The 16,808-nt window shown below is 40.4% G+C and overlaps 1 protein-coding gene across 1 annotated transcript in view; it reads left to right on the plus strand.

Moving 5' to 3' along the window:
* Window positions 1–11,020, plus strand: part of LOC138981351 (uncharacterized) — a 69,042-nt gene extending 58,022 nt beyond the window's left edge. The window contains exon 5 of the mRNA XM_070354238.1: window positions 9,783–11,020. Within this exon, the coding sequence (XP_070210339.1) occupies window positions 9,783–9,839 (57 nt within the window). The 3' untranslated portion in view covers window positions 9,840–11,020. The remainder of the gene's footprint in view (window positions 1–9,782) is intronic.
* Window positions 11,021–16,808: the final 5,788 nt, after the last annotated feature.

Genomic DNA, 16,808 nt, shown 5'->3' on the forward strand with positions numbered 1-16,808 from the left:
TTCAGAGTTTGCGATACCATCAGCGATTAAAGAAGAGTAGATGGTATCTGTCCACCAGGGCTAGTTTAAAATGAAAGGCAAACTCCTGTCCGTGGAAGCAGTTGGGCTGACCGTCTCAGACCAGGCCAGGTGTGTAGGCGGGACAAGACTGACCAACTGTCCACTTGGACATTGCAAACCAACCAGAAACACCCCGGGTGCTCTCTGATTCTGTGCACAGGGGGAAACGAGTTCATTTTGTTAACATATTTTAATGTCAACCAAAGTGTTATGGAACTTGTGTATCGCAGTTTGATTGAAAGCATTCTTACTTTTAACATTGTGACATGGTACGGTACCATACATGTAAAACAACCAAAGCTAAACTGCACCGCATTGTTGGGACGGCCAGCAAACTTGTAGGGCAACCCCAACGACAGCTGACCAGTCTCTATCAAGCTGCCATTAAGCGGAAAGCTATCAAAATTGTCCGTGGTCCGATCCATCCTCTCAACCCTTGTTTTGAAAATCGCCCTTCAGGTAAACGTTATAAGGTCCCTTTGGCACGCAAAACCAGTTTAAAAAGTCATTCATTCCTTCCGCCATCACCATTTTAAATTCTCGCATCACGTAGAGGCTGGTCAGCAGGAAAAAAAACACCAAAAAATGTGTGAAGGTGTGTGTGTGTGTGTGTGGTGTGTGTGTGTGTGTGTGTGTGTCTGTGTGTGTGTGTGTGTGTGTGTGATTGCGTCTATGAGCAGTGTACATTATTGATCAGTTTACAAATCCTAATCTGTGATATTGGTAATGTGATTGCTCTGCTGTGAAACCCAACTCCTGTGTTATGAGAGGGTAAATTTACATAGCGCAATATTATATTTGATTGTGATAGTCTTAATAGACGTGTAACCTTATTAACTTTATCTGTAAATTTATTCAATTTAAAGATCACACGGACAACACTTTAGGTCAGTGTTATTGGAAGTATGATAGGTGTGCTTGTTATTACATACGTGAACCTATGTTTTATGTTTTATGTGTGTTATAATCGTTTACAGGCAGGCAGGGTGTGCCGAAGAAAATTTACCATTTTTATTAACATTTTAATGGACAATAAAGTGTTGTTATTGTTATTGTTATTGTTTAAGCCACTAATGACCTCATGATAAACCATTTCATCAAAACATTCCAACACACCACAGAACGCAGTGTATCTCGGTCAGGATCAGGATCATATTCATAGTCTTCTATGCAGTGTATCTCGGTCATGATCAGGATCATACTCATAGTCTTCTATGCAATGTATTTCGGTCAGGATCATGATCATACTCATAGTCTTCTATGCAGTGTATCTCGGTCAGGATCAGGATCATACTCATAGTCTTCTATGTACTGTATCTCAGTCAGGATCAGGATCATACTCATAGTCTTCTATGCAGTGTATCTCGGCCATGATCAGGATCATACTCATAGTCTTCTATGCAGTGTATCTCGGTCATGATCAGGATCATACTCATAGTCTTCTATGCACTGTCTGTATCTCGGTCAGGATCAGGATCATACTCATAGTCTTCTATGCAATGCAAGCCGTCGGGTAAAGTAGTGACAGTGTCCGACATTAGTCGTGGACTAGTGACCTCAGTGGAGTATTGGAGTCATGGATCCAGACAGCTGTTTGAGGGGCGATTTCTTGCTGGCCAGACACTACTGCCCTTGTTGCATCAACACACCGCAGCAAGTGCCACTGGTCCAGTGACCTAGATGCAGCTCGCTTTGTGTGGCGGGGACCACTTTGCGTCTTTGTCCATGGGACACACAACAGCTGCTGCTGGTATTAGGTTGCAGAGAAAAATGTTGCATTGTGGGAATTATATCTTTGTTCCCGATTGATTCCACTCATGTTAGAAGAATTGTTTGATTCCTCTCAGATGGCACGTGATTAAAAGCTACTTTTCTTTTCGTGTAAGAATTGCGTGATCCCTAACAGATGGCTTGTGATTTAAAGCTACCGTACTATTCTTTGGGTTCATTAAACATCCCCACAGCACCCTACAAAATTGATTCATCATAATGTTCAACAATGAACACTATTAAATTGATTCATTAAAAAACCACCTCAGCATAGGAAGCAGCCAAGCTGTTAATTTTCAGTATGTATTCATCTCGGAGGGTGGTGTCACTGTGTGCAAAAGCCAGATAGGAACTAACACAACAGGTCACGTGACAGCCGCCATATTGAGAGTTGATACCTGTGTACAGCCTCCTGTCTTTCAACTCTACTTGCTCATACCTATCCCCACTCACGTTGTACGCTCATTTGCTTTTATGACTACTGTGTACACAGCTATGGGATTGTGGGTTTAAAAACAAAATTCATTGGTTGTGTTCATTTTCAAAGGAGTTTTCATCTACCACTCATTGGAACTTATGATACATTTAATTCTTTATGAAAAAAAATAATGTTATTCTACCTGCACGCCTGCATGTCTGTCTGTCTGTCTGTATGTCTCTGTGTCTTTATCTCTATCGCTCTCACTCTATCTGTCTCTCCCCCTCTGTCTGTCTGTCTGTCTGGTCTACCTCTCTCTGTCTCTGTCTGTCTGTCTGTTTCTCTGTCTCTCTGCCTGTCTCTCTGTCTCTCTGTCTCTGTCTGTCTGTCTGTCTGGTCTACATCTCTCTGTCTCTCTCTGTCTGTCTGTCTGTCTGGTCTACATCTCTCTGTCTCTGCCTGTCTCTCTGTACCTCTCTGTCTGTCTGTCTGTCTGGTCTACATCTCTCTGTCTCTGCCTGTCTCTCTGTCTCTCTCTGTCTGTCTGGTCTACATCTCTCTGTCTCTGCCTGTCACGTCTCTTTGTCTCTGTCTGTCTGTCTCTCTGCCTGTCTCTCTGTACCTCTCTGTCTGTCTGTCTGGTCTACCTCTCTGTCTCTGCCTGTCTCTGTCTTTGTCTCTGTCTGTCTGTCTGTCTGTCTGTCTGTCTGTCTCTGTCTCTGTCTCTGTCTCAGTCTCTCTCGTTCGCTTGCCTGTCAATGTGTATGGTAGAAGGCGAGTCAAGTGATACGTACCGTGTCAGCCAGAGAGCCGTGATGATCGTGATCAGCCTCATCAGAGAGCCGTGATGATCGTGATCAGCCTCATCAGAGAGCCGTGATGATCGTGATCAGCCTCATCAGAGAGCCGTGATGATCGTGATCAGCCTCATCAGAGAGCCGTGATGATCGTGATCAGCCTCATCAGAGAGCCGTGATGATCGTGATCAGCCTCATCAGAGAGCCGTGATTATCGTGATCAGCCTCATCAGAGAGCCGTGATGATTGTGATCAGCCTCATCAGAGAGCCGTGATGATCGTGATCAGCCTCATCAGAGAGCCGTGATGATCGTGATCAGCCTCATCAGAGAGCCGTGATGATCGTGATCAACCAGAGAGCCTCATCAACAGAGCGACGGACGTCAGAGGGACTGATTCCTGAACTGGCTTCTCTCTCTTTCTTTCTTTCTTTCTTCTCAGTGCCGGGTCTTGTTCTCTGTGTCTATTTGTCTGTTGGCTGTGTTCCCCCCCCCCCCTCCTCTCTCTCATCCCCTCTCTCTCTAGATCTACTTTCTCTTGCTATTGTTCCCCTCCCATTGCATTCCTCACCCAAAAATGCCAGTGCAGAGTATCTTCCCAGTCATGGTCTGCTGGTTGTAATCACTTTACAGCGGCCTCTTCCGGTCATCCTGTCGTCTTACTAATCAAGAGTTTTTCCTGCATAGGTTGGTAATAGAAAAATACAATGACAACAAGGACTACAACGCAAAAATCGAATTGAACCCAAGGCATCTTGAGGTTAACTCTTTATCGTGTTGGGAGGGTAAGAGGATATGAGGGGGGGGGGGGGGGGCTGGCTGTGTTCTAGCATTGAATCGGTCATTGGTACTGATCCCCCCCCCCCCTCTCTCTCTCTCTCTCACCCAACTGTAATGCAGGCTTACCTTAGCTACATGCAGGCTTGCCGTTTGCAACAGCAGTTTTCTGTGCCTTACCAGTATTGAACAGTGTCTCGGAACTACTATCAGAAACTACCTCGCAACCAACATAGCGACTCCTCTTAGATTGTGTGTGTGTGTGTGTGTGTGTGTGTGTGTGTGTGTGTATGGGGTCGAAGCTGGCATTCTTTAATTATCGTGTGTTCACTCAACGGAAAAGTGTCATTGACAAACCTTGAAATCTTCTGCTGGTGCTTTTGGGTTTTTTAAAGAATCCTGGTGACACTTCGTTGTGCTAACGATCTAGTCTCTGTTTACATCGCGTTCATCTAAACAGACTTCCTTCTGGCGTTCATAATTCTACTGCTAACAGTGTTTGTCGCAGAGAAGTGATAAGAAGACTGTTACTGACGACACATTTTCCGTGCCGATCGGCTTTTCTACTTGTTTTTTTCCCTTCTTTCGTTTACCGTGCGTTTTTAGTAGTTTAATTTGTTTTGCTTTTTATTATTCTACGAGATAATACTCACTAATATTCTTTTGTAGAGATTATTGTTGTTGTGTTTTGTTCATTTTATGACTGTGTCTATGAATTCCTGGCCCGTGAAAGATGGTCTCAGAATTGGGCATTTAAATATAAATCATGCCATAAATAAGCTGGATGAGGTAGCAACTGTTCTACTCAATTCAGGCAAATATTTTCACATTTTTGGTCTCTCTGAGTCAAGATTAAACAGTAACATCACGGATGCGGAAGTTAAGATTGAAGGATATAATGTCGTACGTTGAGACCCTACATCAACACGAGAAACTGGTTTGCTAGTTTATATTCACGAGTCTTTATCATTTCATAGACTTCATCACTTAGAGCAGCATTCAGTTGAAACAATATGGCTAGAATTAAAATTGCCTAAATCAGCACCAATATTGATAGGTTTCTGCTACAGGAATCCAGCTGAACATATTAACTGGTTCGATAATTTTGATGATATGATGGACGCTGTCAGTCTTGAATCCAGAGAAATTATACTTTTGGGGGATTTTAATCTTGATTTAGTGAAACCCAACAAATGCTGGATGGAAAGGTTATCCCTGCATAATTTACAACAGTTAGTAACGATTCCAACAAGAGTTACAGCTACCTCATCTACGCTTATAGACCATATCTATGTGTCAACTCGAGCTAACATTATTGAAACCTCAGTTCCAAGTTTTAGCTGTAGTGATCATTTTCCAGTGTGCCTCACGTGGTCGAAAAAAGGGGTTAGAATCCCAAAACGAAAACATAAATTTTTAACATATAGGTTATTTTCAAAACTTGATCAAGATTCATACCTTTCGGAACTCAGTTGTACAAATTTTGCAATGATCTATAATTATACTGACCCCGACGAAGCATTTGATTTATGGTACAACTTGTTTATAAAAGTATATGATAAACATGCACCATTTCGAGCCTCTCGTGTGCAGCAACATCCCAAACCTAAGTGGCTTACAGACGACATTCAACATGCGATTGATTACCGCGATTTTCTTAAACGGCAGGGAAAAGAAGAAGAATACAGAAAACAGAGAAACAAAGTAACGTCCATGAAACGTGCAGCTCGTAGAAAGTATTACCGTGAGCTCGCTGCATCCAGTTCAAAACAAAACTCAAAAGCCATCTGGAAGGTGATCAACCAATTATCTCGTAAAGATACAGTAACATCTTCCGTTATTGATATACCTGCTGATGATCTGAACATTCATTTTACTTCTATTGTTGACAAAATAATTACAACTGATAGATCGAAACAGAATAATCTGGACAAGTTGAAACAGTTTTGTGATTAAAAAAATATTACCCATAATTTAGACATTCCTCTGCTATCTGTTAGCGAAGTCTTCCATTATCTGTTGTGCTTAAAACAAACAGGTACTCGTGGTTTGGATAATCTTGATGGGAAAATTCTGAAGTTGTCTGCCCCTTTTATTGCAGAATCCCTTACATATGTTTATAATTTGTGCCTTGACAAATCCTACTTTCCCACCAAATTAAAGGAGGCGAAAGTAATCCCGCTATTTAAATCAGGTAGTTCTTCTGACCCCGCCAATTACAGACCAATCTCAATTCTTCCTGTTTTATCAAAACCACTTGAAAAACACATATTTACACACTTGACCACTCATTTGAAGAAATACGATCTTATACATTCCAACCAGTCAGGTTTTAGAGAAAATCATTCGTGCCACACAGCATTAACAAACCTTCTTGAAAGTTGGCTTAGTAGCATTAATAATAATCAACTCTGTGGTGTCTTATTCGTCGATTTTGCTAAAGCTTTCGACGTTATTAATCATGAATTACTATTAAGAAAATTAGTTGAATATAGAATGTCACCCCAAACCTTATGCCTGCTCTCCTCTTTCTTAGCTGGGCGAGAGCAGTCTGTCTGCGTTAATTCAACCGTATCCAGCAAAAGACCTGTGTTATACGGGGTTCCCCAGGGCTCTGTCCTTGGACCACTACTCTTTTCCCTGTATATTAATGATCTTCCTCTTAGTATTAATGATGACTGCGAACTCTTTGCTGACGATACGACCCTACACACTACTGATAAAAAATTAGACAAAGTTTATTCATCGTTGCAGAACAGTGTAGATGATCTCATTCATTGGACGGAGTATAACCACATGAGTCTTCACCCTAAAAAGACCAAATACATGTTAATAACAACAAGACAAGAGAGACAAAACATACGAAACAATCCTCATTCCATATTAATTGGTAACGACGCAATAGAGGAGGTAGGAGATCATAAAGTTTTGGGAGTAAATATCGATAATAATTTGTCTTGGGCCCATCATGTTCGGTCGGTATGTAAAACAATGTCCAGAAAAATATATCAGTTAAATAAAATTAAACACTTTCTAGATCAGCACTCAAGGTTATTATACTTTAACGCATATATACAAACCATCACAGATTATTGTTCAACCATCTGGGACTCTGCCAGTGCTAATATTTTAAAACCATTGTATAGTTTACATAGGCGAGCGCTGAAACTAATTTTACTGAAACAATCCAGTCTTGTATTTGATGATTATAAGAAACTTAAGATTCTCCCACTAAAACAAAGATTTAAATTAAATGAAGGCGTGCTCCTTCACAAAATACTTTCCGGCCGTGCACCACGAACTTTCGTTGCAAACTTTAAAGTGAAACCAAACCGAAAGTTTAACGTCCCAATTCCAAGGATAGATCTCTTCAAATCAAGCTTAGCCTATTCTGGTAGCGTCCTGTGGAATTCTCTCCCGGAATTTGTGAGAGTCCCAATGAGTCTCAATACTTTCAAAAAACACCTTTCACTGTATTTAATGTTAAATTACGAAAACTCACAGTGATGGAAGACTTCGTTTGGTTATATTTTCATTTGTCCAAAGCATCAGTGTTCATTATATCCACACAAAAACACTCAAATTAATAACACATTTACTCATGCATGTGTATTCAGCATTGTTTTCACTACGTTACATATACGACGCTTTATATTTGTGTATAATATGTAATGTGTAAATATTCATATGTTGTTGTTTTTCTCTACCTTTTTTTCTACGTTAATATCCGTGTAAATATGTGATTAGATTAGTCCCCTCTCTGGGCGAGGGCTGGTTGAAAAAAAGCTCGTTGTATTGCTTACGCCACAACCCTCGAAAAATAAAATTTGATTTGATTTGATTTGATTTGATCTTTCTCTCTCTCTCTCTCTCTCTCTCTCTCTCTCTCTCTCTCTCTCTCTCTCTCTCTCTCATATTTCAACGCTTCTTTTCTCTCTCTCTCTCTGACGTTCTTTTTATTTATTTATTTTTTGTTTTACCTCTTTTCCTTTCCATAACACCGACCAAGTTTCGACGGGGAGTCATGACAACGCTTTAGATAAGATATCAGAAAGGAAACTTTTTGTCTCGGAGGGTGAACGTCTTACGCGCCTTTAGCTCCGAGGGGCCTCATTAACACAGCTGTATTAAGTCTGCGGGGTGCCCGGAAGCACGTGAACAGGCCGCTGCCCTCAAGGGCCATAGCACCTACACTGACATTGTCTGGTTGCCATGACGATAAGGAAGTAGACTGTGGCGTCTAGAAGCGTCACTCTATAGCTCAGCGGATAGCGTCCCTAAATGGTCTCATTATCGTTAGCAGCACATGCGCATACGCGTGGAGATGCGCTGTTTGCTTTGAAGGCATCGTCTTCCCCGTGTAAACGATCACAGTGAACCACGACACTACGGTCCAGGCTTTGACATTGGGAAAGAGCGTCCTTACAATCGAACTTTTACCAAAATTCAACAGCCTGGCTGCTTGCTACTTCTGCAGATTGCAAATGATTTTCTGAATTAATCTTGCAGATTACGAAATCAAATTAGGAAGTGTCAGTAAGGACGTTTTTATTTCAAAGTCTGCTATCTACAGAAAGCAGCCAGGCCGTTGATTATTGGTGTGTTTCCAAGTGGGAAAGGAGCTCTCATCCCGTGTCAATCCCCCAAAAGCGGCGTTTGGCTGCCTGAATGGCGGGGTAAAAACGGTCATACACGTAAAAACCTACTCGTGCAAAAACATGAGTGAACGTGGGAGTTTCAGCCCATGAACAAAAAAGAAGAATAAGAAGATCCCGTGTGACAGCCTGAACAAAGGTGTGACGCTGGACACTGTGCTGGACACACGGAGCACTGACCGTTACGCTGGACACTGTGCTGGACACACGGAGCACTGACCGTTACGCTGGACACTGTGCTGGACACACGGAGCACTGACCGTTACGCTGGACACTGTGCTGGACACACGGAACACTGACCGTTACGCTGGACACTGTGCTGGACACACGGAGCACTGACCGTTACGACTTCCGCTCAAGATCGGCCTTCCTGTAGGGACAGCGACGTAGTTACGCCAAGGCCACGGACTGTTTTGCACGGTATCGACCCAAATGGGCAACACCCCCCCCCCCCCTCCCTTATTCGCCGAAACTGAAAGCAACCACACAGTTATTAGTCTTTTCTCGGTAGATGAATTATCGGGTGACGGTGTAGGAAAGTGAATTATGACCAACCTTTGAGGGAAAGGCCGATGGCTTTGTTGTTATCCCAGAAGTTGCCCTGTTTGGTGCTGTACAGTGGAACCCCCCTTTTAAGACCTCCACACATCTGAGAAAGTCAGGTCTTAAAAAGGAGGGAGTCTTAAAATTGGGGTAAATTTACTGAGGTTATGGACAGAAAGTCTGAGAAAACAAGGTCTTAAAGGGAAGGGAGCCTTAAATTGGGGGGTCTTAAAAAGGGGGTTCCACTGTATTATCAAATAAGAATGATATTGTTATCCCGAAAGGGGTCCTTGTTGTCACTTTATCATTAAATAAGAATGGTAGAGTATGCTTTTATTGGTTGGCATAGTTTGGCGAATGTTGGTGATGACCAGAGTGTAACTTCAAGGCTGCAAAGCCTTTTACCTATCGTTGACCATAGAGTGGGGAGAGAGAGGGGTGGGAAGGGGGAGGGAGGGCAAAGTAAAGTGTGTATGGTTCATGTTCCCCTGTGTGTGTGTGTGTGTGTGTGTGTGTGTGTGTGTGTGTGGTGTGTGTGTATCCCTGTCCCTGTTTATATCTGTCTTTATTTCTATCTCTCTCTCTCTCTCTCTCTCTCTCTCTCTCTCTCTCTCTCTCTCTCTCTCTCTCTCTCTCTCTCTCTTTCGATCCCTGTTGTTGTCTTGCTTTTCCTGGTCATTGAAATGATTAATCCTAAATAAATAATCTTGAATACATGGATTACCCACTTCCTGTGAATGTTCAGACATGTTGTTCATTGCAGACTGTGACAAACAAGGCAAAAGGAATCGCCCTACGCCCCCAATCAGTGACGTCATAGAGGACATCGACGCGCCCCCAGTGACGTCATGTGTGTCAAGGAAATTAGTTTCGTCTCGAGACCAAGCTACACGCCTTCAGACGCTCACCAGACACCCGTCGTCTGTTCCCACATAGACTGGTCTCTTCGTCCCTGCGAGTGTGTTGCTACTGGGGTCTTGCACTTGGACAGTTACGTATTTTGGGTAATTGTGCATTGGTTTTGCTGTACCCATTTAGTAGTATTTTTCATGTTGTTGTTTTTATGTTGATTGGTTTTCAGCTGCGTGGTGCTTGTTGGCGAGAACGTGTTGTTAGCATTATTGCTATTGCTGCGTGCTCAGTGTTTGACACTTTTGTCTTGTATCATATGTATACATGGGTCTCAATATGCGAGGCATTGTGTGGGTCAAAGAGGAACATGCCTTACCTATCAAGTTTTAAGAAACTTTTTTTTTTTTTTTTTTGCAAGGCAGGGAAACATTTATTTCAAAAACATCTAGCATTACATGAAATAGGTAAATTACAACAACAAAAACAAATACTAAATAAAATTAAAAAAACAGCTCTTCACAATTATCAAACATAAATAACTCAAATTCAACTAATCGAACATTTACTGTTTCACAGACGTGTTTTCAGAACGGACACTTCTATACTAAATGTGAAAAATAATTAAATTCGTTCGTAATGTGCTTAATACAATACACTAGGTTCAACAACAGTCGCTTCGTTGTTAATTCAAATACTTTATTTTTAAATTTCACTGCGTTTGGATTCCTCCCAAAAAATATACAGGTACTAACTTCAAGAAGAAGGCACAGGAAGAAGAAGAAGAAGAAGGCAACGAACTGTCGAAATATTAATTAGGAACATGCCAAACCTGGTTACTAGTTATTGTTGTGTTAAATTTTTGTTTAAAGGTACTAACTTCTTCCTTAAATAAAAAAATAAAAAAATACACTGGAAAATGTTATGAAATTTGTCTCCAAGTTCTCCAGACTGGCATTTAACACATACTCTCTCATCATGCGGTGTATTTAATGTTTTTCCTGTCTGTATTGGCAATTTATGATTAAATGTTCTGAAACACAAAAACAAAAAGCGCAGTGCACTGAGGAAAACCTTATTGCCCCGGCCCTCATTAAAGAAATTGTAAAAGAAACAGCTGGCCACCCCCACCCCCACCTCCACCACCACCACCACCAACCACTCCCGAAATAATGCCTACAATATCAAAAATCAAAAAAGGATACTCCTATTCTATATTGATTTTTGGTCTTATTGCTCATGCTAAAACTCATTTGAAGCCATTTTATTCCCTATCTGTGCAATCCGATTGTGCTGTTTTTATTGCTTGCGCAAAAAGAGAATCCAAAAAACAACTGTTTATTGCTATCTTGCTGTAATCAACGAAATACGAACACGTTTCTTTATGTGGTGTTTAACGTCGTTTTCAACCACGAAGGTTATATCGCGACGGGGAAAGGGGGGGAGATGGAATAGAGCCACTTGTTAATTGTTTCTTGTTCACAAAAGCACTAATAAAAAAATTGCTCCAGGGGCTTGCAACGTAGTACAATATATTACCTTACTGGGAGAATGCAAGTTTCCAGTACAAAGGACTTAACATTTCTTACATACTGCTTGACTAAAATCTTTACAAACATTGACTATATTCTATACAAGAAACACGTAACAAGAGTAAAAGGAGAAACAGAATCCGTTAGTCGCCTCTTACGACATGCTGGGGAGCATCGGGTAAATTCTTCCCCCTAACCCGCGGGGGGCATACGAACACGTAGGCTCCATACTTCAGAGTAGGGGATATTTCATTACGTACAGTTAGTGCGCACGAGAAAAATGTTAACGATGCGGAAAATAACAGCAAGTGTTCCGACTTTACATGGTTCTGTACATCGTATATACATATGTATGAAATAAAGTGGTTTGTCACGAGTAGTCTGTGAACGGTCCCCGAAACAGAAGGTAAAGTCTTTTTCTTTCTTCTTTTTGTTTTCTTTTTTTTCATTATTTTCTTATGTACACTTATTTATTTTTTACAAATGCAACACGAGCAAACATTGAGGACATTATAAACGGACTACCTGCTTAATAATAATACAGTCAGATAATATTACAGTCAAACAAAACAACAACAACAACAACAAAAAAACAAAACAAAAACAAAAAGACATATATATATATATACACACAAATCATCACATCTCTGCACAACCTAGCGTACTACCTAACCAACTCTTCATATGGGGACCATAATTCTGCAAATTTGGTAATGTTACCAGCATTGAAACTGGAATATTTTTCTATTTCAAATCTGTATTTCAAATTTCTTAAAAATATTTCTCCGTCGCGATATAACCTTCGTGGTTGAAAACGACGTTAAACACCAAATAAAGAAAGAAAGAAAATATTTCTAACAGTGGCCTTGTCTCTTGTAACTTACTCTTATAAATATAAAACTTTGCAAACAAAATGATAAAATCCAAAACCATATCTACCTTAACATTGTTCATACACCCAAACAAAATAAATTCTTCTGTCAAAAGAACATTTGCGCGGTAAATACCACTTCTGTTTAACAAATCTTCCAAATCAGTCCAAAATTTCCGACTAAGCGGGCAGTACCAAAATATATGGGAAATTGTTTCATTTTCATTTTTACAAAAGGCACAAAGGGGACTGTCAAGAATCTTTTGAACAAATAACCGGCTAGCAACACCAAGAATGCGATGAAGCAATCTGGTCTGGAACCATCTTAACGGTGTGTCCTTAGTTGTTTTAAAACACTTATCAAAAATCTGTTTTCAGTTCAGGTTGTAAAAATACATATTCCATCTGTTCATGCCTTCAGGGTTATCATCAAATTTTGATTTCAAAAAACTTCTTTAATTGCCTGTTTGCCTCTACAAATAATCTGCCACAGTTTATAATCCCTAATCTGAAAACCATTCAACGAATCAATTTTTACTTTTCTCTGATATTTTCGTAAGGACTTAATCACTCCCTCATAGAATAAAAAATTAGTTTGAACAAAAGGAAAATGAGACCTAAATTCTTCAAAGGTACAAAAACTTCCATTTAAATGTAGCAACTGATGGACAAACACTACATCATTTTCCATCCATTCCTTATTTACTATTGTACCGTGGTCTCGTATAATGTTCAAATTGTAATGTATACATTCGGAAACAAAATCATTCACATTAATTACCTCGCTTAAAGGCATATGTACGCGCTCCCGTGTTTACAAAGTGTAGTTTGCCCATAATCGATGTCAAACGCACCATAAGACCATGTAATGACGATATGTCGCCATGCGCGGACCATATACATGCATTACAGCTTGTTTTAGAGTCTCAAAAACTTTGGATGTAAACAAAGACGCGGAGTTATTTCCCTTGCGTCAACGCTACCTCTGTTGGCAAATCTATAAATAGGACGATCCAGATCAAAATGAAAATTAACATATCTCAACATTGAAGGGGTCCTAGACCACAATATTTTGCAGGGAACTTAATTTAGCATGTCTCCAGCTGTTGGTAAAGCAATTAGCGTGTATAGTCATCGAGTACATATGGCTTTAAGGAACAGCATTTCTTATAATGTTTCAAAACATCCTTCCAAAAAGGGTTACCACATCGTTTCATTAACACATTTGCATACTCGGCACCCACTTTAAATAATAATGTCTTTCATTCCAGGTATCATATCAAAAATAAGCTTTTTTACATCAAATTCAAACATCTTTAATCTGCGAATCCAATTTATCTTTACTGATGCCACAAAAGTATAAATGTCAATCATATTCAGACCACCATTGCAATAGGGTCTGCAAACGACATTACGCCGAATCTGTGCAGGTTTACCATTCCACAGGAAGGAATAAAAGGCTGCATTCACTTCTAGTAAAAAGTCTTCGGGTGGGTCTGGCAATACAGTTAATAAATAAACCAATTTTGAAAGGACCAAAGTTTTCAAAATGATAATTCTACCGAATGGTGTTAACTGTCTTCTGCTCCAATCGTTTAAAATTCTTTTAATCTCTTTTAATTTTCCTTCATAATTAATTTCCAAAATGTTGCCGGTGTTTGTCGAAAATTTGACTCCCAATACTTTAAAAATCCCAGGGTCCCAACAGAAGTTCATATCCCTCATATATCTTTCTTGTGAATTTCGCTTTCTTCTGATCCAGAGTTTGAGTTTTTTCATTATTTATCTTTAATCCGGAAAATTTAGAAAATTTCTGTAAAGTTTTAACACATTCAACAAACGATTCTTTACTGCCATCCAAATAAAGAGTTGTATCGTCCGCAAACTGAGACAATAACACTTCCTCATTATTCAATTTCAATCCTTTTATCACAGAATTATTACGTAACATTAATGACAATATCTCGGAACATATTAAATACAAATATGGTGAGAGGCTATCGCCTTGTCGGACGCCTCTTCTTATATTAAACCACCAGAATATTGGCCATTTACTGGAACACATGTCTGTATATCTTGATAAAAAAAAACTCGTATCCACTGTTTTACATCGTTTCCAAAATTGAAAAAATCCAATGCCTTTTGTAAAAAGGGCCAGGACACACTGGCAAACGCCTTTTCAAAATCAATTGCAAGCAGCAAACCTGGTATATTTTCTCTTTCAGTAAACATCAACACATCATACAGCAAACGTATATTATCCCCGATAGATCTTCCTTTCATAAAACCTGTTTGGTGTTCACTAATAATCTTAGGTAACATTATTTTCAATCTATTCGCAATACTTTACTTTCTTTCTTTCTTTCTTTTTTTGGTGTTTTAACGTCGTTTTCAACCACGAAGGTTATATCGCGACGAATTCGCAATACAGGATGAACAAATTTTATAGGATATGTTAAGCAGGGATATTGGCCGCCAGTTCTTAATAAATTGTTTTGGCTTGTCTTGTTTCGGAATGCATGTAATAATGCCTTGTTTCTGTGTAACGGACAATTCTCCACATTGAAATCCAGCATTTGCAGAACGTAGCAAATAATCCAATATCCTGGAAGAAATATTTATAAAATTCTGTCGTAAACCCGTCAGGTCCTGGGCTTGTTACGTTTTTCATTTTCCGTAATTTTGTTTGTTTGTTTGTTTGTTTGTTTGCTTAACGCCCAGCCGACCACGAAGGGCCCTATCAAGGCGGTGCTGCTTTGACATATAACGTGCGCCACACACAAGACAGAAGTCGCAGCACAGGCTTCATGTCTCACCCATTCACATTATTCTGACACCGGACCAACCAGTCCTAGCACTATGATGCTCAGAGCTGGAACATTTTCAACAGTTGCTCAGAGCCAGGACATTTTGCGATCAAACACCTCAGAGCTGGAACATTTCGTTTTTGCCGCATAGCATGCAGATTTCACAACTTTGATGCCACCCACTGATAGGAAGTGTTACATATATGCTATTCTATCAACAGGAGTACATATTTCATCTATGCGGGCCTTATTTCGTCTGTTTTGCGAATTGCGTCAGAGCTGGAACAAACTAAGCTCCGCCCATTTCGCTCTTGCTCAGAGCTGGATCATCGATTAAACGAATTATTTAATTTTGAGAGAAATCTAGGAGCAATCTGAAACTTTTTTTGACACCAAAACATTGTTTTAGCATTGCTTCAGCTCTCCATTAGGGTGTGGATGGTCTGTGTTAGTCTGTATCGAGCACAACCACGAAAATGCACAAAAATCTCCACTTTTTGACAGAAATGATCAATTCTTGCGATATCTATTCATTGTTGCATCTATTTGCCTACTTGTGGTAATACCCAATGCATTTATGAACGTTACAAACCAAAACGTATAGTGGAACACTGCCTTCGACAACTACCGTGGCGAGAGATCTGAGCCGACTGCGAAAAAGTGGCCCCTCAGAGCTGGAGCACTTCCGCCTCAGAGCTTTTTACGCATGGAACGTCTCCCACACCGTGTTCACTCAGAAAGTATTAAGTTTGCTCGTAAAGTACAACATGATTGTTTAGAATGTAATAATAGTAATGGTGCTTAGCTTAGCTTCTTACATAGGCAGGGGCGGATCACATCATTTTTAAGGGGGGGGGGGGGGTCCAACCTTTTTTTAAGGGTCAATTCGGCGACGCGAAGTGTTTCGTGCCGTGAGCCAGTGTCCTTTCACCTCACCCTCTCTTTATTTAGTTGTGTGGTGACTTACGTATTTAGTGCGCATGTACCCCATAAGTACATGCGACCCTGGTTTGCAGTGTATGTGCACCCTACTGTTAAAGTGCGTGCTCTTGTCCAAACAAAGACTGACGGCCACAGGGCGGGGAGAAGGTTGAGTGTTCTCTTCGCTGAGGTGAGCGCCCCTTTTAGTGACTTCCATGGCAGGCAACACTAATATGCTTTTTTGCTGTCTTTGTTTCTGGGGCGTGGTCCAGCCCAGCTGGGCTTGTGTGTACAAACAGCTGTAGTTTCTTTAATTATCTGTCCTGATTTGAGAAGACATTGTTTCGGTTGACTCTGCCAAAAAAAGGCACAATGCGCAGTCTTGGATTTAATTTGTGTACAAACGACATTTTCTTTCGTTTATTTTTGAATTCATGCCCGTTACCATTGGCAGACATAATTTTCAGCTGTGATAACTGCCAGATATCAACAAAGCCAGATCCATCACCCACCCACCCCCCACCCCCCTCGTGCACACGCACTGGTCATTGTTGTTGTTGTTGTTGTTGTTGTTGTTGTTGTTGTTGTTGTTGTTGTTGGTGTTTACCCGAAGTACGTCTAGTATATTGGCAAAATATTTTGAAAGTTGCAGAGCAACTTCATTCCACGTAGTCTTTGCTGAAATACAGCGCTTTTTGTTATAATAGCCCTCAGAATTGACGCAAAAACTCGCGTTTTTGACCGCCCATGAAATCGACACCTGCATCAGTAGGAATAACATTGAACACGAAATACGTAAGCTAGCTTCA

This window comes from Littorina saxatilis, linkage group LG12 (genome assembly GCF_037325665.1).
Source record: "Littorina saxatilis isolate snail1 linkage group LG12, US_GU_Lsax_2.0, whole genome shotgun sequence".
Taxonomy (NCBI): domain Eukaryota; kingdom Metazoa; phylum Mollusca; class Gastropoda; order Littorinimorpha; family Littorinidae; genus Littorina; species Littorina saxatilis.